At 41.7% G+C, this 26,421-nt stretch overlaps 1 protein-coding gene across 1 annotated transcript in view; it reads left to right on the forward strand.

Moving 5' to 3' along the window:
• The window catches only part of EXT1 (exostosin glycosyltransferase 1), a 272,500-nt gene that overhangs the window by 211,349 nt on the left and 34,730 nt on the right, over positions 1–26,421 (forward strand). The window contains exon 2 of the mRNA XM_069466057.1: positions 25,932–26,025. Coding sequence (XP_069322158.1) covers positions 25,932–26,025 — 94 coding nt within the window. The remainder of the gene's footprint in view (positions 1–25,931; positions 26,026–26,421) is intronic.

The raw sequence follows: 26,421 nt of genomic DNA on the forward strand, positions 1-26,421 counted from the left end.
TGGGTTTTTGTAACTTTGGTTGATAGGTGGTTCCAGAACAAATAATGACACTTTACACTTGTATAGTTCTGTGCCATCCCTACCGTCCCTTAGCTTGGTTGATTCTTCGGGCATTTCTAAGGGGTGGGAGGGATTGAAAGCATTTTACTCTCTTTTATAAACAACCTGTGCAGGCTGCCAGCCGGCAGACAGCGGCACTTTCCAGCAGTCGTGTTGGTGCTGTGGAGCTGCACTGAATCCTGCCTCTGGTCCCCACCAACTGTGTCACCGAAGGCAGCCACTTCACTTCTCTGTGCCTCCGTTTTTATCAGTTATCCTTGAGATGAAGCCTCTGCTTAATTAAAAATTATATTTTATAATTTAATATTTTTAATGTTTTCCTTATTTTAATGGTTTACAGTTTTGTGCGTTTGGGATTTACGTAAGGAATGGAAACCTTCACGCAATGATAAGCTATAGTACCTTCTTCCCTTACTCATGTGATAGTACCCACTCCCTCCTCCCCCCAGCTGAGGACAAATTAAAGCAACATAACTCAGTGTAAACATGTGTCAGCCCCAATGCATTTCTAGACACTCAGTGTATGCAGACACCTGGTTATTTACACGATTTATACGATTAGTGCCATCATCCCTAGATAGGATGAATATCAAACACAAACAAGTGAGCTTTGCTGTGAGTCCTGGCAGTCAGAAATAAATAATCTTACCCATAACTACATTTGTCTGTAGGATGAGGTAGCTAGGGAACAATGGGTGTGAAATTCCCCAGGCCTCTAGGTTCCAAGGAGGATGAAGGAAGTAGAGAAAGTTCTTATAAAGCCTGAGACAAAAGGAAGTCATTTCTAAGCAGGTCTTGCTGTGTAATCACTAGGCCTAGATACCACTGAAGGGAAGATGACCAGATAGGCTCCTCTGAGTAAAGAGGGGCTCTGGCTAAGGGTAAGGGTGGTTTGATTCTAGCGTCCTGGCCTCCATGTAAAGTCCAATAAATAGGAAGTGAAATTTATAAGGGATTCCAACAGAATCAACAAATGTTTGCATGGGGTGGGCCAGCTCATCTCTGGCCACTTTTTCTGGCCCTGAGATGTTCCTTTGGGCTTCTGTCATGGTGTTTCTTTTTGGTTTTGTTTTTTTGCAGCTAAATGATTACTAGAGATATGAACTCCATAAAAGAAATCCCAGCTTCTACTTTTTAAAAAAGTCTGTGTGTGTTTGGAGAAGAGAAAGGAAAGTAAGAGTATCTAGACTGCCCTTCAGAAAGCTTGCAAGGCTTAGTGACCATGCTCGGTCCTCTAGGGTTTCTTATACATGTGCATAAATCACTGGATAACATCAAGGGTACTTTTAATTTAGGGAGAAAGAAAAGTATGTAAACCTGTTCCTTGGTCTGGGAAAGAGTTCAATCTTTTAATTTTTTTTCTGATTTGTATGTTTTTGTTGTTGGTTTGAAATGTACACTTTAAGGATTTTTTTTTACTTTTTATTTTTTTTCCTGGAACCCATATCTCAGCATTGCTCCTCTCCCTCTTGAGAGGATAGAGTAGGTATGGAATTATCTTGTGAATATGTCAATGTGGTAAATTCCTATGCAACTTGTTGCCAATGGAATGGGCTGGAATAAATTATAGCAGGCGACAGGTTAACTGGCAGCAGAAACCTTTTCTGCAACATGTAAAACAACTTCATCTTTTGGAAAATTGGATCCAGGTAGTAAAGGCTGGCAGTGATTTATGCTGACTGGGCCTAGGGCTCCTTATATGCATAATGAAATACCGCTGGGCTCTATGGGGCTTCTTAAAGAACTACACCAGCTCTGCTCCTTCAACCTTCTTCCTGAGCCGGAGTTGCTGACATGTCTGAAGTGCCTGCAGGAGGAAGGAGCCAGGATATGCAGCCATCTGGAGCCGGGGAGAGTAAGCCCAGGGTGAGCATCTGCTTGAAACTTTGTGACCGTATCTAGCGCACTGATTTACTGTCCTTTGGGGAGACTGTGTCCAGAACCCAGACTCATGAGGAAGCTGGCACCTGGCACGGTTGGGGGTACACAATTGTGCCGGATTATCAGAACATATGATAAGTCTGTCTACTCTTATACTTGATGCCAAATTGTAGATTTCTTATTTGGGCCACATCAGTCCTTTCTGCCCCCTAAAACAAAACACAGAAGTGCAAAAGAAAAATGCAAAAGGAAAAAAAAAAGCCTAGACTTAGTATAGTTATACTTTAAAACATACAGACTAATATTGAAATAAAATGATGCTTTGGAGAACGTAGAAGTTAAGAGCATGCACTCTGGAGTCAGACCGCTGGGGTTCCGATCTGGGCTCTGCTAAATAGTGGCTGTGTGTCTGGGACAAGTCACTTAACCTCTCTGTGCCTTTGTTTCCTCCTCTGTGAAAGGAGGATGATAGTAATAGTACTTACCTTTTAGGCTTATTTTGAAAAGTAAATGAAGTTTATATATGTAAAGTATTGAAAATAGCATCTGAAAAATTAAGTACCATGTAATTTTGTGTTTGTTTTTTCCCCTGGCATATGCATCAAAGCCAGGGACACCCACTGCCCTGTCAGACTAATGCCTTTGGCCTTGTCACTTACCTTCCTTCCTCTGCTACCACCTTCACCACCCCCACCCAGGCTGGCTTTGTTGCCATTGTCCCTCAAGTGTGTCAAGAACGTTCTGGGTTGGGTTTCCGCACACATGGTTTCCACTTCCCTTATGGTTCTCTCCACCCCTCAGTTTCAACGTCGCTTCTTCAGAGAGGGCTTCCCTGACCACCCGATCGTCACTCAGATGCCGCTTCCCACCCGTAGTAATTCCCGTGCCAGCCTGTTCTTTAGCCCCCTACCACACTACCACACGTGACTTACGTTCGCAAGTCTTCAGTGTCACATGCCACAGTAGATGGCGTACTTGGAGCACGCCCCTTCCTGTCTGATTCCACGTTGTAGATCTGGAGTCCAATTCTGGCAGCGCCAGGATGGGGGTGGGCACTCAGTGAACATCGGTCGAAAGTAACAATAAATGACTGACTGAATGACGTGCTTTTACAGAGTAGATCCAAAGGGGTAAGGGCGGTACCTTTCCCCCTTATGAGCTGATCAACCCTGGCCCCTCACAATCCCACTAGTATCCACTCCCTTTTATTTATTTTGTAATGAGAATGAACAAATGAAGGCGAAGTCAGGGAAATAATCACATGCCTCTTTTAGAGACGAGATGCATTTGGTATCTCTTTAACTCTTTGAATTGGAGCAAGAAGCAAAGCCTGTTCTTTTCTCCCAGGCCGGTATGGTGGGCACACTTGCCATGTGGATGTGCCCCATCTACTGGTTGAATGGGGAGGCTGCATTCATAATGGATTGCATTGCCCTGTGCAATTAATGCTGTCCATTCAGACTCTTTAAAAGCAACTGGGACTGTGCTGGGGTTTGTATCATACTTTATCATCCTGCTGGCAACAAAATGAAGCATGAAGCATGAAGCATGGTTTGCTTACAGAGCACACACTTGGGCATCTCTAGTGTCTAAAGTTTCATCAACATTGCACAGATTCTGTTGAGTGAGCTTTACAAATTTGAAGCTATAGAGTTTCACACCAGTGTCCAGGGGTTAAAATCTATAGTTTAACGTCAGTGTTCACTGTTTAGCTGTCTCCTGTGTACTTTATGTTGACCAAATGTATAGCATTTAGTGAATAGCTTCTCTGCAAGATCTCTCAGAGAGACATGGGCGCCACACCCATTTTTTGGTCTACCCTTAGGGATCATGAGTTCTTAAGATAAAAACTTTAGGGAGCAAATGGAATGTTCTTATTCTCCTTTCACACACACATCCAAAAATCAGGACTTCAATTGCCTATAAGTCTCTATAAGTAAATTGGAGAAGATGGAATTTGTCAGTTTGCTTAGAGGAACATTTTGAAATGACAAACTAGCCCCTTTGTTGATAAATGTTTTATGTCTTAGTTTCCACATCTGAACGCCTTGGGTAAATTATGAATTAGCGTGTGAGCAGACTTAGCAAAGGAGACCTGCAGGGTCTCTCAGCCAAGGGCTACGTGGATGTCGCTTCTGACACTCTGCTGCTCTTTTGTGTTGGGGTGTAGATGTCTGTGGTCTCATTGTCAGGGCTGGAAGGTATGTTTCCATGAGGACTCAGCAAAGGAAATAGTTCCGATGGGTATAGGGAGACCAGGCTATTTGGAAAGAAGCTCAAAAGGTACTGTATCAAGTTTGGGTAATTTTGTAAGCCACATAAAATGGGTCTTATGAATGTCAAATCATTAGTCCTTATTGGTAAGACAGCTGCTTCCAGCATGTTTTTCTCCATCTGAGATGAGTTAGTTTCTGACTCCAGCCACTTTACCTGTAGACCAGGGGTTGCTAGCTTGTGAGCCTACAGGGGCCAAGTAAGTGACATAATAAATGAGTCAAGCCAGCTCAGCTTCTGCCAATTTGCCATGAGGGAGTGCAGGTTCAGTGTTGCCAAATGTTCCCATTTTTCATGAGACACCTAAAATGTGGATTTTGACATGAAATCTCATGATTTGAAAATGTTGGCAATTAATTTAAGAAAAAATGTTTAGATTCAGTATGAGCTAAAACAAATATATCTGTAAGCAGGACACTCCTTGTGATTCTCCAATTCGCTGCCTCAGCTAGACAGTCCCTAGCAAAGATTCATTGATGTAATATGTACCCTTCTTTGCTTTATAGATGACACAATTGAATCACCAATTTCTGATGTTGAAAACATGTTAAATATATATATATGCATGTAATCAAAATATATGCTCAGTAAAACCAAAATACTTCCAAAGTAACAAAATAGACAATAACATCTCAAAAGATAAAGGTTACTGGACACATTTCTTTGTTGAATATTTTTCTTCTGATTTTTGCTTATGATAGTTAGAACAATGCAGAAGCAGTATATGTATATAAACCCTGAACATGAATTCAGGTGAGTATTTTATATCTTTCAACTTGCACTAATTTACAAGGGTTCACCTAACATGTCCATCCAAAAGACTCTCCCTCATACCACACTTGTCAAATTTCACATCAGAAGTAGTGAGAACATGAAACTGCCTTGTTTTGGTACTATAAGTTTGAGTTCGCTCACTGTACATTGTTGTTGTTTTTTCTTTTAAAAAAATTAATGAAGTTGCTAACTTACTCTTTCTCATTATTCCACAGTCTCTGCTAAGTCTCCCAAGGGGGAGGCAGAAAACTCAATGGCTAGGTTTTATGCCTATATGTTTGATCACTGAGATACGAGGTTTACCCCAGAGATATTGCAGGTTCAGTTCCACACCACTGAAATAAAATGAGTATCTCAATAAGGCAAGTCATACGAGTGTTTTGGTTTCCTAGTGCATATAATAATTATGTTTACCCTATACTGTAGTAAGTGTGCAGTAGTAGTATGTCTAAAATAGTGTATATACCTAAATATATAAATATTATGCTAAAAATGCTAACAAACATCTGTACCTTCAGTGAGTCATACTTTTTTTGCCGGTGGAGGGTCTTGTGTTAATGTTGGTGGCTGCTGACTGATCAGGGTGGTGGTTGCTGAAAGTAAGGGTGGCTGTGGCAATTTCTTAAAATAAGACAACAATGAAGTTTGCCACATCAATTGACTCTTCCTTTCATGAACGAGTTCTCTGTAGCATGTAATGCTGCTTGATAGTATTTCACCTACAGTAGAACTTCTTTCAAAATTGGAGTTAGTCTTCTCAAACCCTGTAGCTGCTTTATCAACTAAGTTTATGGGATAGTCTAAATCCTTTGTCATCTCAACAGTGTTCACAGCATCTTCACCAGGAGTAGATTCCACCGCTAGAAACTACTTTCTTTGCTCATCCATAAGAAGTAACTCCTTATCCATTCAAGTTTGGTCCTGAGATTGCAGCAATTCAGTCACATCTTCAGGCTCCAGTTCTAATTTCAGTTCTCTTACTATTTCCACCACATTTGCAGTTACCTCCTCCACTCAAGTCTTGAACTCCTCAAAGTCATCCATGAAGGTTGGAATTAATTTCTGCCAAACTCCTGTTCATGTTGATATTTTGACCTCCTCTTATGAATCACGAATGTTCTTAATGGCATCTAGCATGGTGAATCCTTTCCAAAAGGTTTTTAACACATTAACTGCCATGAGAGTTATATTTAACTCACTCTAGTTTTGACCCCGGGACTGTGTGAAGAATATATAAAATCTTACTTGTTGATATTCTTATTGTTACAATTTATATTGACAGTTTAATTCTAAACACATGGATTAAATGAATAGAAGTCAATAAATTTTGTTTTTCTATTTATGTTACTTTTAAATTACACTTGAAGTTTTTGTTATATTTTTGTAATAAAACACTGTGGCCCCAAGGAAAAGCCTCTAGTTTTTTTGTGTGGCAGTCAATGTATTAATTTACTTTGCCCAGATCCATCAGTGGAATCTCCATCTATGGCAACTATAGCCTTACAAAATGTATTTCTTATATAATAGGACTTGAAAGTTGAATTTACTTCCTGATTTATGGGCTGCAGAATGGATGTTGTGTTAGCAGGCATAAAAACAGCATTAATCTCTTTGTATATCTCCGTCAGAGCTCTTGGATGATTGAGTGTGTTAACACTGAGTGGTAGTATTTTGAAAGGAATCTTTCTGAGCAGTAGGTCTCAACATTGGGCTTAAAATATTTAGTAAACCATGCTGTAAACAAATGTGCTGTCATCTAGGATTTGTTGTTTTATTTGTAGAACACAGGCAGAGTAGATTTAGCTTCATTCTTAAGGGCCCTAGCATTTTTGGAATGGTAAATGAGCATTGGCTTCAACTTAAAGTCACCAGCTGCATTAACTTCTAATAAAAGAGTCTGTCTTCAGCCTGTCTTCTGAAGCTTTGAAGCCAGGCATTGACTTTTCTATAGCTAGGAAAAGTCCTAGATGGCATCTTTTTCCAATATGAGGCTGATTATATTGAAATTCTATTCTTCAGTGTAGCCACCTTCATCAATGATCGTAGCTAGATTCTTCTGGATAACTTGCTGCAGCTTCTAAATTAGCACTTGCTGCTTCACCTTGCACAATTATGGTGTGGAGATGCTTCCATTTCTTCTTCTGTAGCTTCCTCACCTCTCTCAGCCTTTATAGAATTGAAAAGAGGTAAGGCCTTTCCCCAGATTATGCTTTGATTTAAGGGAATGTTGTGGCTGGTTTGATCTTCTCTCTAGACTACTAAAACTTTCTTCATATCAGCAACGAGGCTGCTTTGCTTTCTTATCATTTATGTGTTCACTGGAGTGGCACTTTTAATTTCCTTCAGGAACTTTTCCTTTGCATTCACAACTTGGCTGTGTGGTGTAAGAGGCCCAGCTTTCGGCCTATCCTGGCCTTCAACGTGCCTTCCTCATTAAACTTAATCATTTCTAGCTTTTGATTTAAAGTCCAAGATGTGTGACTCTTCCTTTCACTTGAACACTTAGAGGTGATTGTAGGGTTACTAATTGGCCTAATTTCAATACTGTTGTGTCTCAGGGAATAAGAAGGAGAGGGAGAGAAATTGAGGGGAAGGGCAGTCAGAACACGCACATTTATCCATTTATCGATTGAGTTCACCATCTTATATGGGTGCAGTTTGTGGTGCACCAAAACAATTATAATAGTAACATCAAAGATCACTGATCACAGATCACTATAACAGATATATTACTAACAACAATCAAAAATTTTTTTTTTTTTTTTTTTTTTGAGACAGAGTCTCACTCTGTTGCCCAGGCTAGAGTGAGTGCCGTGGCGTCAGCCTAGCTCACAGCAACTTCAAACTCCTGAGCTCAAGGGATCCTCCTGTCTCAGCCTCCCGAGTAGCTGGGACTACAGGCATGCGCCACCATGCCCGGCTAATTTTTTCTATATATATTTTTAGCTGTCCATATAATTTCTTTCTATTTTTAGTAGAGATGGGGTCTCGCTCTTGCTCAGGCTGGTCTCGAACTCCTGAGCTCAAACGATCTGCCCACCTCGGCCTCCCAGAGTGCTAGGATTACAGGCGTGAGCCACCGCGCCCGGCCTAACAATCAAAAAATTTGACATATTGTGAGAATTATCAAAATGTGACACTGAGACACAAAGTGAGCACATGCTGTTAGGAAAATGGCACTGATAGACTTGCGTGACTCAGGGTTGCCACAAAACTTCAATTTGGGAAAAACTCAATACCTACAAAGTACACTAAAGCGAAGTTGTGCCCATGTTTATGACTGGAGGATTTCCAGTGGCAAGTGAATTGAACGAACCTGACACTTAGTTTAGTTTTTCTAGGTTCAGGATGCTTTCAGACAACTGTGCATGCACTTAGTAGAGCAGAGGAGAAAGAGAGAGACAGACACACGCATGCTATGAATGCATTATCTTATCTACAATGAAGCCATCCAAAAAACTAGAAATAAGCCATTTTAATGTCAGCGTACATGTAAGTTCTGTGTTTTATGGTTCATTATTTGAGTTACTCATTGGAACGGGCACCAAAATCTTTTCAGTGCTCAAAGCTTTGAAAGATTTCATTATACCTATTTCTCCTTATAACATCAAAACTTCCAGTCCAAAATACCAGTCTAGCAGCATCTCATACTTCGAGTTCAGATGGATCATGTTCAGATTCTAGTTGTTCTGCACTGGGTATATATATCTGGGCAGATCATCAAACCTCTGTCAGCCTTGGTGTTCAGCTGTAAAATGGGATCATAGTATTAATCTCATAGATTGTGATACTTAAAATATAATACTGTATGTAAAGCAATTAGCACAGTGCTAATTGAGTGTGCTTTCAATTCTCATGGCTGTTATATTGACATCATTATTATTTCTACTTGTTAAAGTATTATTATATAAACATGTTTTATATTATTTACGACAAGCCTTTCTTTGAACACTTACCAGCAGCTTTCTTATCCTAGGCAGGATTTTGATTTAAAGAACAGAAAATGGGCCGGGTGTGGTGGCTCACGCCTGCAATGCTAGCACTCTGGGAGGCTGAGGCGAGAGGATTGCTTGAGGTCAGGAGTTTGAGACCAGCCTAAGCAAGAGCGAGACCCCGTCTCTACTAAAAATAGAAAAAATTAGCCAGGCATGGTGGCACATGCCTGTGGTCCCAGCTACTTTGGGGGGGGCTGAGGCAGGAGGATCTCTTGAGCTCAGGAGTTTGAAGTTGCTGTGAGCTATGATGATGCCATTGCACTCTAGCCCGGACAACAAAGCAAGACTCTGTCTCAAAAAAAAAAAAAAAAAAGAATAGGAAATGTATTTTGTGGTGATATATATATATTTTCCCCCAAACTTTTTCTTCCAGTTTTTTATAAGAGATTAGAAGCCTTAAAGATACGTGCCAGTGGCTTGGCCTGGTCTGACCTCACAATATTATCTTTATTTTGCTGCACCAGAGGTTCTTGGGTAGCTCCTATAATCCCTAAATTAGTCTAGGAGGCAGACGGATGAAAACAGTGTCTTTGTTGGATGAAGTCTAGTTGTGGCTTTTCTTTTGTTCCTGGCTCCAATCCAAACTAATGCCTTAATAACTGAAACTCCCTTGTCCACCTTTCTCACCTTAGCAGTTATTAGAGTCGGCAGGAAGGGCTCATCCCTGGAGCAGAAAAATGCCTTTAGGGCGCTTCTCCTGGCCTTGCGGGACCTAGGTCCAGACCCCACAGCAGTCAGTACTTGAATAAGGTCAGCGGCCAGATCTCCTGGGTGCTCCTCCTCTGAGCAGCTTGGCTGCTCCTGGGCATATCCTCCCCTGGGCATGTCTCAGGACACGCCATCCCAGCAGAAGCTCTTGCTACTCCATTGTAAGGCTGCCTCTCTCTGCAATTAAGTCGTTTCAGTATTTCCATCATGGTTTTCCTTCACCCTAGAGATGCTCAATGTTAGGACAAAATACAGGCATTCAAGCTGCTCCTAGCATTTAGGGAGTTAGGGAATTTGGGTTTTAATTACTGTGAAAATATGATTATTTAGGGACTCAGCACCATCTCTACAGAGCCTGTAGAATTTTGTCACAACAAGAAAAGAGGCTTATAAATAAGTGCTAACATAGGTGAGTTGGCAGGTCCCAGGGGAAAGAACAGGTAAAATGGACTGGAACAATTTTAAGTATCTTTCATTAACTCTAATCAAGTTGTTAAGGCTGGTTTCTGCCACAGCTTTCCTATCTGTAACATGGGTTAATGTCTGCTGCCCCTTGGCAGTGGTTTAGCAGATGTGTGGAATCTGGAATGTTCTAATACAATCAATGTGTTTAACTGAAGGTGCTTATCCATCCAAACATCCAGTCTTTAATCACACTGATTTTTCCAGCCAGCAAGAGGTCCCAGCCTTTGTTTTGCAGAATATCCTATGGATTTAGTCTGCATCACAGCAAGATAGTTCTGACTTGTTGAGATGACTAGTGTGGTATGTGTATTTTGCTTTCCCAAATGTACTTTAAATTTCTCGATGGCCTTTGCATCTACTGTCAACACTGCAGAAAATACTGTATCCCCAGCCCCAGACCTGCTGAATATCTAGGTCTCAGCTTAATCCCCACCTCTTAACTAGGTCAAATTCCTCTCCCATGCACTCTCACAGAACCATCAGTCTCTCTCCTTGGAACACCACCACAGCTGTTGATTGTATTGTATGATTAATCATTGACTGTCAGTCTCCCCAAACAAGACAGCAAATTTCATAATTCCATAGGAAAAGGAACATGATTTTTTTTGTGTTTTGTGTACTGTTGTATTCTAACACTAGAATGCCTGGTGCTTAGTAGGTACACAGTGAGTATATTGGTAGATAGATGGATGAATGAAATGTCATTGTGTCCTACACTATTTGTTTTATATCTCTTCCCTGTTCTGTCCATATGACCTTGAGGACCTCCACACGTAGTAGGGACTCCGCATAAGCTTATTAGGGAACTTAAGGTCACGTTGTAGGTCTTGGCACCAATGCCTCATGGCTGGTTAGGAAAGTAAAATATAAATTCTTAGGAAGGCCGGGCGCAGTGGCTCACGCCTGTAATCCTAGCACTCTGGGAGGCCGAGGCGGGTGGATTGCTCAAGGTCAGGAGTTCGAGACCAGCCTGAGCGAGACCCCGTCTCTACTAAAAATAGAAAAACATTATATGGACAACTAAAAATCTATATAGAAAAAATTAGCCGGGCATAGTGGCGCATGCCTGTAGTCCCAGCTACTCGGGAGGCTGAGGCAGTAGGATCGCTTAAGCCAAGGAGTCTGAGGTTGCTGTGAGCTAAGCTGACGCCACGGCACTCACTCTAGCCTGGGCAACAAAGTGAGACTCTGTCTCAACAAAAAAAAAAAAAAAAAAAAAAATTCTTAGGAAGAGGCCTTCAGGTTTCTACATGCCATTGGTGGTCCTAGCCAGGATAAAATAAAGCAAATGAACAGGCATTTGTTTCCCACCTGCTTTATCTACTCTCCAGGACCCGGAAGTAATACATTAGATGGGGCTGACCCCAGGAAGGATATCATCTCTAATCCAGAGCTGCACAAAAGCTCTTGGCCCGTGATGCCAGGCATATCTTTGGTTAGAAGACATAAAATAGTCCAGCAGATTTCATAGTGGTTCTTATGTGTCCCTCCAGACAGAGCTCATTTTGCTAGCCAATAGGACATCTAAAAGCATTATGGAAGGGACTACTTGGGCCCTGAAGTCAGAATGCCTCACTTCAAATCCTACCTGCCTGCTTATTAAGTGAATGTAGATAAATTAGGTATAATCTTTAATTTCCTGTTCTAGAAAATGGGAGATATAATACTACCTAAGTCATAGGGTTGTTGGAAGATCAAATGACCAGGTGGACATAAAGTGCTTTGCAGAGAGTTGGGCATGTAATAAGTTCTCAGTAAATGTTAGCTGTAATCATGACCACCGTTTTTATTCACTGCAGGAGTTTCCATTGCTGTCCCAGACCAGTCCCTATGGATGCTCTTCCATCTTACCCCTTTCAGACCATGCTGGGGCCCACGTGGCTTCGACCCAGACTTTTACAAATCAGGACCCAAGCACAGTGTCCAGCAATGGCCCCAGTTATGCTGCATATTGCCTTATAATATAACCAGCACCATGAAGACTAGATTGAACTGCCTGAAAATCCATGCCATGCAGTGGTTTGGGGCGTGTGCACTCTCTGTACACAGGCATTAAATAACTTCAATAATGCTGACAGTATGTGTGTGTGCCCAGGCAGATTGCCCTGCTTTCTTAAATCATTTAAGCACATTTAATCTAATGGAACATGTTATGATTTCAACAGCTTCTGAATAAAAGTTGGAGAGGAAAAAAAAAATCTGAAATGTGGCACCAACTAAAACCCCCATGCAGTTATTTAAGGCAGCTTAAGCACTTCTGTGGAAACTGGGCTCTGTTGAAGAAATAACCACTCCTTTTCCAGAATGAAACTTCACTTTTTTTTTTTTTTTTTTTTGTCTTTTAAAAAATTCTGCCTTTTATTTTTAGATTTTGGGTGAGAATGGGACTCCAAATCTATTTTCAAGCTGTCTCTTCCTTTCTCTGCTCACTCAGAACTATCCTTTTTATCTTGGTTCTGCCTCTGGTGGTATCTTGGGCAAGTTACTTGACCTCTCTTGACTGCTTTTTTTTCATCTGGATATTTGGACTGCGTGATCTTTGTGGTGCCTTCCAGCTGTTAACATTTTTTTTGATTTTGTGATTTCCCTCCCTTGTTATTACAGAAAGCACAAGTGTTGTGCCCTAAGCATAAGATAGGAAACTATTCATTGATCAAGTTGAAAAATCTCCACTTTCCATGTTCCAGAACTCTTAAGTTTGAGTGCATGGAGTTCAGTTGTTTTCAGGCCATTTTCTGTGCTAAGGGTGGTTTGGATTTTATTTCTGTTTTTTCTGTAGACCTTATTGGATGTGTGGCCATTTGATTTCAGTAGAGAATACTGTGTCTTGACACACACCAATGCTCTTACCCTTGGCATGTTTTGGAAGCCTACAGGCAGGGTCCTGAGGCTGCCTGAGTCGCCATTAATGAACCAAACTGCCTGAAATGCTCCAATGGTTGCCTTTTGGCACTTGGCAGGAAAATCCTTTTCATGTTAGTTTCAAGGTTGTCAGATATCATTATCTCCAAGTATTAAACATTTTAAAGAAAGGAGGCAGTGTGTTTGATTTATAGAATAATTATCTAGCTTTAGCTCTAACTTGGCTTTGGCAATGGTTTTGCAAGCACTCGAAAATTAAATCCATTTTTTATGACACTACAAGGTATTATCTCATAGCAAATGATAATTAAACACCTGTGAAATCAATTAGCCCTTTAAGCAGGGAAAAAAAGTTTTCCAATTATGTTTTCGCACCTCCAAAACTTTTATAATTCCAAAACCAACACTTGTGGAGAGGTATATGGTCGATTGGCTGTTGCTGGGTTAACTTTCCATAAAGATCATCCCTAAATTTTGCTTCGACTTGATCCCGAGGAAGGCAGTTTGTGATGCCGGCCCCCTTCCAAAGAGGATGCAGTCGCCTTCGGAGCTGACTCTGAGCAACTAACTATCTATCGGACACGCAGCTGAGCTGTCAGCAACTCTACAACGGAACTTACTCACTTTCTGTGTTGATGCCAAGTTTTACTTGACAGTTTATTTAAAAGCCAAGATACCTTAATGGAAACCAAGCAACAAGACGATCTATGTGACAGAATTGCTCTCTCTTTAAGAGCCCCATAGCCAAGGGTTCTGAGCCATCTTCATTATAAATTCATACCCTGAAAACAGACTGATTGGTTAATAGCTGAAACCTAATACAGGGGAAAACTGGGACTCGCGGCTGGCCATTCAGCCCCACGGTATCATGTGCATTTAATCATCGGCTTTGGTAACAAATTAGCTAGTCCAGATGCTTCTTTTGGAAAATGATCTGTACTTCTGAAGCAGTGGATGGATTTTGGGCATATGCCACAAAAATTTGGGACTCAAAGAAGAGAAAAAAGAAACATAAGCAATGCCAGGCCTTTGACATTTTCTACATTATGCCTCATATGTACAAAAACCGTTCCAAGAAAATTTTTTACTTGTCCTTCCTAATATTTATAATTGCTTTAGTTTGCATAATGCTCTCATGTACACAGTCTTGTCAGCTCCTCGGTAGACCTCGTTAGGTAGGCAAAACTGGTATGAGTGTCTCCTTTTATAAATGAGCAGGGGTTCAGAACCGAAGTGACTTCCTTGAAATCAAACAGTTAAGGACAAAGTCAAGATCAGAAACTGTATTTTCTATATATTAGTTTGTACACGTTTTATCCTATCATTTTACATAAACATCTCTAAAGATGTTCTTTCTTTAACATTTTTTTTCTACAGTCATATTTAATGGGCTCTTGCTTTCCTAACAGATGGCATTTGGAGAAGATGAATCTTAACATTAACTAGAGAAAGAAGGCTAGCATTGCATAAAACAAAGATGAAAGAGAATTTTTCTATCTCCTTTTAGAAACTTGTCATAAGAATTATCCTTGCGAATATTGCCAGCAGTTTGGATGCTTTATGACCTCACAAGCATTATAAATCCCTGAGAAATGGGGTGAGATGGGGTGAGGGTTGAATGATCTGACATTTGTTCAACAAATATTTCTTAAAAGATTACCGTGGTCCAGGCACAGTGCAGGGGCTGGTGTCGGGCAGTGAACAAGAACAGGTAAGCCCCTGCTCTCGGGAAGTTTTGGGGAGAAAGACAGTAAGCCAATAAAACAAGTCCATGTGTGAATTCAGACATCAGGAAATGCCAGGACAGATGAAACAAGGCAATGGGAAGTGAGTTCCTGGAACACGGCTGGTCTGTGAGGGCCTCCCTGAGGAGGGGCTGTTTGAACGCTGATAGGCATCTTGAGATAGATCCTGGAGAAGAATGTTCCAGGCAGAGGGCACAGCAAGTGCAAGTGCAGGAGATGGAAGTTCGAGAAACTGAGAACAGGACATTATAGCTGTAGATGGTGAGTGAGGAGGGGGCAGAGGCTGGTTCTCGTGGGCCCTGGTCGGCCAGGGCAAGGGGTGTGAATATGATCTAGGTGCCAGGAGGAACCACTGGAGGGTTTTCAGCCTGGGAATGACATTTGAAAGGTGTCTGTGGCTGCTCTATGGAAAATGGATTTTAGGGAGACACCAATGAACCCATTCTGTTTTAAAACTATTAGGAGCCAGAATATGCTTCTTGTTGCTCTGTTGATGCTATTAATAGTTCTGAAGGAGGAGGAGATTTAAGGAGACATAAGAAAGAGGGCCGTTAAGGAGACTCTTGTTGCCCTGGGATTGCAAAGATGTGAGCGGCAGCTCTTGGAGGGCTTTTACATCATTGCTTCCCCAGCACTCAGGGTGCTGCCTGGCACATAGGAGCTGCTCCATGCTCATTTGTCCAGTGAGTGAATATCAGGGCACAAAGGCATCCTTAGCGCCGCTTGGCCCACCTCTCCCCAGTCCGATGCTTAAATTTTCTCTCTGTCCCACAGCATCTTCCCAGAATGAGGCACATGGGAGTTAACTAGCTGCTTAGCTAGTCAAGGGGACCGTGGTAAACTTGGTCACCTAGAGGAGGAGGGGGAGGCGACCCAGCTCCATTGACTGTCTCCCCCAGAGCAGGCACCATTGCTGAAATGACAGAATCTAGACTCGTGGGCCTTCCCAATCCCTAAGGACCCAACCCTCTTGCAAAGGTCATCTGGTAAATCAACAATATGTGGCATCACATCTTCTGCTATAACAGATTTTTATGTCCCATGGATCTATACATTTATGCATTCACACACCCGGGTGGGAATGATTAAACTTTGCATAGACAACTAGCTTCGTACAATTTTCACATTACGTTGGGTGTCCTAGAAGTTCTCGAGGATGCATCATCTCAGCCTATGCAGAGTTCTGAGGTCTTGTTTTTGTGTTCAGTGTAAAAGGCTCAGGAATGAGGTGCCCCTGACCATCAAAGTCACCAGGTGGAGCTCAGAGATGCCAACAGTGGGAGAGGAAATGGGAAGGTGAGGTTTATGGAACCAGCTATCATTCCATGAACTGTAATTGGATTTTCAAGGTATTTTATAATCACTTAAGTGCAGAGACAAGACAAAAGGCTTAAGCAGAGACAAGAATGTAGGACACCAGACAGCATCTGCGTAGTGCCTACCCTGGGGACGACAACAGTAGGACTTCCAAATCTCCTCCTAATCCGAGGCCTGATCAAGGCTGGCCTTACTGGAAAGGATGTTTTGGATCAAGAAGAGAAGTGGTCAGAACATTGTGTTGAGCCCAGTTTTCTTCTGGGGGTGGGGGGGAGGAGGAGTTGTTGCCTGTGGATCAAGGCAGTGTTTGTCATTGCAGGAGCTGTGAGGAGGTTCTACAGTTTTTTTCCTTCAGCTCCAATGTGGAGGAAAGCCAGGAGAAGGTTCGGTTTGAATAGCGCTGCACATGCATTCAACTGGATTTGCAAATAATGCTATTTATCAGGGCTGGTGAAACACAATTTTTCACTCTCATCAGTGTGCAGAGAGAAGGTGAAATGTTTAACAAGCTGCCAGAACGATAGAAATAAAGATAGAGAAAGGTTAGAAAATGCAGGAAGACAAAAAAAAAAAAAAATTAAAAGACACTATTTTCTATTCCCTAAGTAAGTTGGGTTCAGCCTAAATGTAAGAATGAAAATCAGCCTTGGAAGGCATCATCAAGACCCGGATGTGTGGGTATTAGCTAGAGATTGTTGTAATGAAGGGCTTGCATCTCTTCTTTGTCTCCTCCTTGCTTCCACAGCCCTCGGACATCAAAATGCAAACCAGTGGATACTGAGCCCTTTTCCCCCACGTAACAACTCTCTTTTGAGTGGCTGCTGCAGTCCGGGCCCTGGGGTAGGTGCTGGGTCAACAGAAAGTAGGACCAAGGTCCTGCCTTCTGGAGTCCAGGGGAAGGAAGTTAAAAAAGGGGGGGGGGGGCAACTTAATGCAGAGTGGACAATAGAGTCAGCACCAGGTGGCAGAACTTCAGGGATCAGGGAGGCTTCTTCCAGGCAGCAGGAGTGGAAGTTAAGCAGAGGAGAAAGGGGTGTGTCAGGGAGAAGTGTCGCTTTTGCAGCTGCCTCTTGGGGCTTGGCTAGTCCTAGGGGAAGAGTTGCCATCTGAGGACAGACGCTCTGCACAGCCTGCCCCGTGCTGGTCTTCTCGGGCTTCAGACCACGCTTCCTGGCCCCATTCCACTTGGCCAGTCCCTGTGGCTCTGAGCCCGATGAAAGGTTAATGGTGAGATAATGACCTCGGGCTTCCCCATCGCCATCAGGCCTGCACGTGCCTCTGCTGGACCCATTTATCCATCCAAGGTCATTGTTGCTGCTGGATCCCTTATTGTTAATCCCTTCTCTTTCCCCCCCCTGTACCCAGGTAGCCCTTTATTTAGCATTTTCAGAAATGTTTTATTTCTACCCAGAGAATTTAAACCCACATGTGTTGGAATTGCATTGATCTCTAGTTTTGAAAGTTGGTATTGCTTAGCATTAAAGCTGGTGCCGCAAAGCCTTACCTCTTTCAGAAAGCTTCCTGAGATTAATGTCATGGGCACAATGTCTTAAACGTCTCGTTTCCACCTTTGCTGGCACCACGTTACTCCTTCCTTCCAGGCAGCTCTGAGAGACGACAGAGCACATCGTGGATCCCACCCGCCTCCTATAAACACCACGAAACCTTCAACACTCTGCTTCCTCATGTGTTATATGGAGCCAATAGCACCTGTTTTCCATGGTGGTTGTAAATATAAAGTGCAGTAAAGACTACAGATTGTGTAGCACAGTGGCCCACCCATAGGAAACAATAAGTGGGGATATTATTATGATAATTGTTATCATTAGTGGCTGTCATATTTTTTTACTTGGTTTTGTATAGTAGCCATTGAGCAGGATATGAAGTACGAGGTGCACCTGGCACATGCTGTATTCATCAATATACACAGGTAGCAACTACCACCTATTGTGAGTTTCAAGTTCTGAAACTGTCAGTAGAGTTGTAGGGTAAGGATGAGTGGGAGAGGTTAGAGTTGATAGGGGATTGTGACCCAGTGCGATCAGACAGGACATTTGATACCAAGGACCCTTCTGACTCTCTCTTCTTCCCTGCGAGAGGCAGGTGTAACCATCCCACCGCACGTGTGGTTGTGAGGCTTCCGTGCAATGATGTGTGTTACAGTAAATGCCTCTCACAGAGGCCTCCTGCCCCAGCCCCCAAAAGGTGACCTCCCTCCCTTCCCTGTGATGGAATGGATTTAACAATAAATGAACATAACAAGGAGGCTGTCTTCTGTGGAATGCCAATAAGTGTGAAAGGGCGAATATACATACCTGTCCCTGATTTCAGCCAAGCATCGTTCTCTGCAGTGGACTGCTTGGGATCGGCAGCCTCATACCAAGGAGCTTCCCAGAGAAATAAATTCCTAATCCCTGGCACGACTGGGTGCCCCGGCGGTTCTAGCAGCAGGCAGTGCTCAAAGGCAAAGAATCGCCTGTAAGGAATTGCACCACCTCCAAACAGCGAGTGCCTTCCCGCTCTGGGGCACCCAGTGTCCCTGAGGCTGCAGCCAGTCTGGTCAGCTGTGCCCAGCACCACACATCTCTGTGGCTCATTTGCATTTACCTGACCCTCACATACATTGCAGCTCATTCATGTGCACAGAGACTCTGTGAGCAGGTGTCATGAAGAAATGACCTTCAGCAAGTCCAGTGAATTCTCAAAGACCCCGGGGGCTTATCCTTTTCCATGTTGTGTATTTTTAAGACAGCATATAAAGAGATAGTACACTGGCTAGTTGGACCCATTTTCCAGCTAAAAGACTGGCTCCCACTTAAGTGTTTCTCAGTTTAAATCTGTGCCTTGGGCCAATTTTATTATATGATATAAACTTTGGAGTTTTCTTAAAAATAATTGGAATTTTGTGTTAAATCTGTAAAGACCAAGGAAGAGTCTAAGGCAACATGGTTAGTAAATAATGGAACACCATCTTAGCCTGAACTCCTGGTAATGACTTGGGTGATTTTTTTTTTTTTTTTTTTTTTGGAGGTAGAGTCTCCCTCTGTCACCTGAGGTGGAGTGCAGTGGTGTCATCCTAGCTCACTGCAACCTCAAACTACTAGGCGCAAGCGATCCTCCTGCCTCAGCCTCCCAAGTAGCTGGAGTACAGGCATTTGCCACTGCACTGGCTAATTTTTTTATTTTAAGTGAAGATGGGGTCTTGCTCTTGCTCTTGCTCAGGCTGGTCTTGAACTCCTGAGCTCAAGCAATCCTTCCGCCTTGGCCTCCCAGAGTACTGGGATTACAGCGTGAGCCACTGCGCCCAGACCATGGATGAAGTTTTGAGTAGGAGAGAAAGGGTCCTTTTAAATGGGAGCTGTTTATTGCCAATGCTTGAAACAAGGTGAACTGCTTAGGACTTGGCCTCATCAGAAATATTGTTTTTAGACACTGCATGTTGCGTGGGCTGACCGAGGAGGTAGCATGATATAGTGGAAAGAAAATGGCCTCTGGAATCAGAAAGCCCAGAACTGGAACCCTGATGCTCCTGGTCCTAGCTGTGACCTGCACTGGCAGGGTTTTTGAGTTCTCTGAACTTAGTTGCTTCCTTACGAAGCTGAGTTATATGAAGTCCCGAGGATAGTGTTGATAACATGCCATTCTTCTGCTTAAGCCCTTCAGTGACTCCTGTCACCCGCACAGGATCGTGTCTGAGCTGCAGGGGATAGCATACAGAGCCTTCGCAGTGGGACCCCAGCTGGACCAGCAGCTTGAGCTCCCCCAGCCCTGACATTGCCACCCCAAACTGGGTGGTTTCTGTCACTTTGGTGCCTTTGTTCCTGCTGTGCTATCTCTACCCCCAGAAATGCCCATCACTTCCTCTTACCCCTTTACTAGGTTGTTTCTTGTGCCCCCTTTAATACTGAGCTCAGAGTCTCACTCCTCTAGGAGCCCTCCCTGCTTCTCGTTCCCAGCTGTGGCCATTGCTTCTCTTCTCTGTATACCCCCCACCTCCACCTCACATCTCCATCCTAGCACTTCCCTCCCTGAATAAGAATCGTTTGATAACACATCTGTTTTTTCCACTGGACAGCTCCCTGAATACTGCCCGACACACGGTAGGCATTCAACTAATGTTTGCTGAACCAATGAAAGAAGCAAAGAGGAGGCGTTCAAAGGATGTTATTTTTTTTCCCTCATCGTAGTGCACTTTATGGAACTAAGACAGTCATAAGTTGGTTTTGTTTTCTTTTCTTCTTAAGGGATGTGAGTGAAACTTGGATGTAAGCAAAGATTAATTACTTATGAGGATGGGGACTGGAGGGAATGGATCAGCTGTAGATGCTAAGTTACTTTATAAATAAATGCTTGAGACAAACTGTAACATCATGGGGAGACTAGAATTGTGTGAGTCCAGAGATGAGAGGCTGGATCACTTGTTTCTTTTGCTAACTCTTTGGTTAGCAAAAAGCAGGCTCATGGAGTAGATGTGCATACTACAGAGAGACTGTGGGAACCACAGGAGGACCTGTGAGCACAGTGCACCAGCTACATCCTTGTCTATGTGGCTTTTGATAATAAGGCAAAGTCCTTTCAATTAGAAGCTGCTGTTGCCTTGTGATTCACAGCTTCTGTTTTCATTTTACTTTAAAAGATCTGTTCCACATTTGTCTTTTGGCTCTGTCTTTGGGAGTCTAGTTTTTTCTTTAATTGTTACTAGTTTTTTATGTTTATATTCCTCTCATGCTGATATAATTTACCATAATAACTTGCAATTGCATAGTGCTTTACCGTTTACACTGCATGTACGTGATTTCATTTGGTCTTCCTAACTCTGAGGCTCAGAGAAGTGAAGTGATTTGCATGGGATCGTACAGAAAGTGGTAGATCCAGAACCCAAATTCCTCAACTCAGATTTTCTAACTGGAAATTGGCTGTGTTTTCCATTACAGTCTGTTGCCTTCCTTCAGCCGTAATGATAATAGCTACCATTTACGGATTGCTTCTAATACGCCTGTATTTTAGTTAAAAATACATCATTTCATCCTCACAGTATAAGTATTACCCCATTTTGCCAACCAGGAGACTAACATTAAACAAATTAAACAACTTTCCCAAGATCACTCAGCTTATAAGTAGCTAAGCTGGAATTCGAACCCAGGTTTCCTGCCTGTAAAGCTGTTTTGTCCTTAAGCTTTTAATTACTATGCTCTTAACTACCATGCCAGTGGTTCGCAAAATTTAGGGTGCATCATAATTACCTGGAGGGCTTGTTAAAACACAGAATTCCGGGCTCTTTCCCCAGAGTTTCTGATTCAGCAGGTTTGGGTGAGGCTGAGAATTTGCATTTCTACCAAGTTCCCAGATATGCAGCTGATGCTGCTGGCTGGGAGAATACACTTTGAGGGCCCCTGCACAGGGCCACGCTGGCTCTACTTCCACAGTTGCACAGAATTGCTGCCAGCAAAAACATGTTTCATATGGAGGGGAAGGACTTCAATTATGCATTATCGCATAGCCCAGTTTAAATGGGGTGCATTCCGTATATTCAGTACAAGTTTAAGGAGAAAATTAGTATAGCCATAGAGAGGTACTGGTTTCTAGGTTAAATTCAGGGTCATGTCATTTTTACTGCATTTTTCTTTGCGGTCATTTAGGAAAACCCTTCTTCCTTTTGTGATCCCTTCCCTCTACGGTGGGGAACTTAATGCCCATTTGAAAAGGGTAACAAAACCATTTATAAATTAGAGCTGAAAATTCTCTGAAATTAGTCATCTCCCTCATCATCTTACCTTCTTGCTTAGGATGTCATGTGTTTATCTTTTGTTTTTAAGTAGTATATGACTATAATGTGACTCGTTTCTAAACGTAAGCAATAGGGGAGAATTAGTCCATCTGAAAAGATTATTCCCCTCGTTTGACCTATCAAGTCTCCCTGTCTTTCTTCCCTACCCCCAACCAATGTTAACCACTAACCATTCTCTAGCCCTATAATTATGTTATTTCATGAATGTCATGTTAATGGGAAATGCAGTCTATACCCTTTAGAGATCAGCTTTTTCACTCAGCATATCCTTAAAGTTGTGTATGTCAATAGTTTGTTCCGTGTTATTGCTGACAAGTATTCTAGGTTATGGATGTACCACAATTTGTTGAATCATTCATGCATTGAAGGACATTTGGGTGATTTCCAGTTTGCAGCTATTACAGGTAAAACTGCTGTGAACATTTGTGGACAAGTTTCTGTGTGAAAATCAGTTTCCATTTCTGTGGGATAAATGCCCAATAGTGCAATTGCTGGGTCATGTGGTAAGTCGGTTTTGAGTTTAAAAAAGAATTGCCAAACTATTTTCCAAAGTGGCTGTCCCATTTTACCATCCTCCCAGCAATACATGAAGGGTTCTGATTTCTTTACATCTTCATCAGTGCTTGTTCTTATCTGTCGTTTTGATTTTAGCCATCCTAGTGGGTATAAAGTGATATCTCTTTGCAGTTTTGATTTGCATTTCCCTAATGACTAATGATGCTGAGTATCTGTTCATGTGCTTATCAGCACTTTGTATATTTTCTTTGGAAAAATTTTTTTTCAAATCCTTAGCCCCTTTTAAAATTATTTGTCTTTTTATTGTTGAGTCAGAAGAGTTCTTTACATATTCTAGATAAAAGTTCCTTATCAGATACATGATTTGCAAATAGTATTCTGTTTTTATGGGTTGTTTTTTTTTTTTACTTTCTTGATGAGAGATAGGGGGATGGAGAGCCCAGCCTTTCTGACTGTCCTGGCCCAGAGTAAAGTTCCCATGAGGCAGAGCTCGTAGGGCTTGGCAATGCAGCAGGTGATGGCCCAGATACCACGAACTCTTGCAGTTCTTGCCGAGGTTTGGTAGATTTTCTTTCTTTATTTTATTTTTTTATTTTATTTTATTTTATTTTATTTTATTTTTTCTTTCTTCTGACGTAGTCAGCAGGACTTGAACCTGCGTGGTAGATTTTCTTGAACGAATGTTTCTTTATTTGTCATTATGCCCTTGGAACAATTTCCAGAGACTTTAAACAAATGTTTTTATAATTTTTACTAGTTAAATTATAGTTTTGCTGGGGAGAGTATCAATAGGGTTCTTTGTGTTTATTCTGGAAGGCCTTCCAAAATCTCCTCTTGTAATACAAACACCCCCAGGAGATTTTATTAATACATCTTCAATTCAAGTCATCAGCATTTTCTGGTTGTCAGGTGATTCTTTGGTAGATCTAGCAACTAGAGAGCAACTTCTCTGGACTACTTCTGCAGGAATGGGCTAGTGTGATGTAGAATTTCTTGAAAGGATGATCAAATAAATCAATGTGTTTAAGCATCTGGAAGGAGATAGATGTGGAATGTGAGAGAGCAGCAAACTGGGCTGAGAGGGAGAGTACCAAACACGTGGCCAGCCTAGAACTGTCGCCTGCACCACTTGTGGACGTCATTACTCCTTCGGTGAGAACACACTAATGATTCACAGGCTCACTGTCCATAGAGCCCAAAAGAAAGGCTGGTTCATGGGCTGAGCATGCTTAGAATTTGGAGTGAAAATCATTGTTACGTGTGTATATGTTCTGTGTGTGTCTATATGAATATACACATGTTAGATACACATTGTGTAAATATGAGCAGATATCTATATATACATATATACATACACATAATGGGCATAGAAACTTTCAAAGCAGTGGAATAAAAGGACATTCCTCTTTCTTACCTTAAAACGATAACATAGTAATCGAATGTTAAAACTGGATCTTTAGTCATCTAGCCCAACTGGGTCATTTTGCAGATGAAGAAACTGAGGCCCAGAAAGCTCATATGTTTTGTTCGTAGTCTCACCTACTGGGTTCCTAACTTCTGCAAGGGGAGTGTTTTTCCCACATCTCATATGACCTATTATGTGAATGAATGCAAGCTTCACTTGTGTCAACTTGATTTGCTATATCAGCAAATAATCCTTCTATTCAACCATTTAAAATCAGCACCCTAGTATAACTATCATTTGAATTTTTCCTGTAAGTTTTCTGCCCTTCCTCTCCCTCTAACCATACCCTCAAGTAAATTTTGCAACTGGCAACTTTGAAACTTGTTACAATCCAGAACTTTAATAGGGTTTTACATTTTTAGTAGCCTAATGATGAGGATGTAGGACCTTCTGTGCTAGTCCCCCAGGGCTTTCTATTCTGGGCATTTATTAAATCTTGCTGTAGTCTGAAGTATATTCGACCTTTCTGTATTAAAAAAATTCAATTTAAACTTTATACATATATTTGAGTGTGTGTGTATATGTGTGTGTGTGTACACACATTTCCCTCTTCTCCATCTATTAGGGAGAGATTCAGACATAATCAACATTTAGACTTGAAGATATCAGTCAATTATTTTTCTGTATTTGGTGAGGAAAAAGAAGTAATTTATCCTCATAATTTAGGTTTTTTTAATTTAGCTAAATTTGAGCCTTCTTAAAAATCTTTTTTACTTTGAAGTCTATTTTGCAATTTAATTAATGCAGCAAGGGTTTTTTTATTTCACTCTCAATGGAGATAATCTTAATCCATTCACGGTGACCTTTTCTTGTGCAAATTAGTTGTACACGCTTGTTTAAGCAAATGGTCCTTTGCATGATGTCTCTTCTTAATGACGGGTTTATAATTGAAAATTGGCTTACTCCCATATGCCTAGTTTGTATGAGAATATAAAAATAGATGTGGACTTTAAAAATATAAATGTATATATCAATATCCCAAAAAGAAGAAGGAAGAACCCAGTGCCTTCAGGCTATGATTAAATTAGACTATTAGAGTCAGAGAATGCTGGTGACATATGCTACTGTCAAAGTCACACCTGTCTGCTCAGCATTGGAAGCTCTTGAAAAATGAGAGTGATTTCATCTTGGCTGTAAGAATCGAGGCCTTCACAGGACACAAGCCATCTCAAGTTTTCTTAAACTGATAATGTACTTGAAACTGTGTATGTAGGAATGTGTTTGTGGTAATCACTTTAAAAGTGACAGTCCTAAACAAAATGAAATGCTTTTTATCTTTCCTAAACTTCACTGGCATAAAGAAATGGGTGACACTTATGTTATGTTTTGTATTTTTTCAAAATGCAAAAACAGTGTAATAACATTAGATGGTATTTGAGTAAAAGAAACAATCATCTCTTCTGTAACCCGGTTTCCCATGCCCCCTACAATTTAGGATTTTTTTTTTTTCTTTTCTCTTGCTATTCCTCTTTCACCATTTCTTAGGCTAACATCTTCTTACCTCACCTCTTATTTCTCCTACAAGTCATGTCAGCCATTCTTTTACAGGAATATTTCTTGGAATGTCCTTAATTAAATGCAGAAACTCCATCTTGAAGGAGAAAACAAAGCTATTTTGTGCTTGGGATAGAGGTTTCCTGAGTAGTTTTTAATAGCATAGATTTTGGGGAGGGTGGGGAACATGAACAGTTTTAGTTTTGCTAAATGTCTTGGTGTTAAACAGAAGAAGCCGTGATTTATTTTTCTTTTTTAATCTATGGGGGCAACATATTTCACCAAGACACAAACATCTGATTTTGGAAGCAAAGACTGGGCAAGCCAAATTGTTGCTGGGACCATGAAACTTGTCTTTTTATGTACTGTTTACAAAAGAGTACATAATGGCTTTGTCCAACATGATAGTTCACATTTTTTCTTTATGTGACAAGCCCCTTCCCTAAAATGCAAAAGTGAGAGCTGCCCGCCGTGCCTTTCCTGAGTTGCTCTGGGTAAATTTGAACACATGTGCACCCACCGATGGCCACCCCCCTCCCCATTCCTCATGGGGCTTCCTGTGCTGATTACACCTCCTCTCTTCCTAGGTATGATTATCGGGAAATGCTGCACAATGCCACTTTCTGTCTGGTTCCTCGTGGTCGCAGGCTTGGGTCCTTCAGATTCCTGGAGGCTTTGCAGGTAAGAGACCCTAAAACCTCCCCAGAAAAGGGCTGAGAATGAAGTCAGACTCGGTAGGTTTAACCTTATCACCTCTCCAGGGATAGCAAAAGAAAAGGTGTAGTTTCCCTTGACAATCTGAAATTTTTCCCAAGAAAATCTGAAACGTTTTTGAAAAGTGGGAAGTTGGGGGAGGATTTACTCATTATCTTTGGACTTAAGAAAATTAAATGATTTTGCCATTAGGGAAGGGTCATGTTTGCAAATAGAAGGTAGATCTGATTTGCCAACTTGGCCTACCAGGCAGGCCAGCTGGGCTCCTTGAAGGGGGCCCTGCCCTTTTCCTGGAAGCCAGTCTCAAGAGCAATGGAAAGAGTTTATTGTTGGTACTCCCCAAAAGCAAGATTGTCTGTCCTG

The sequence above is a fragment of the Eulemur rufifrons genome, chromosome 3 (assembly GCF_041146395.1).
Source record: "Eulemur rufifrons isolate Redbay chromosome 3, OSU_ERuf_1, whole genome shotgun sequence".
In the NCBI taxonomy this organism is placed as follows: Eukaryota; Metazoa; Chordata; class Mammalia; order Primates; family Lemuridae; genus Eulemur; species Eulemur rufifrons.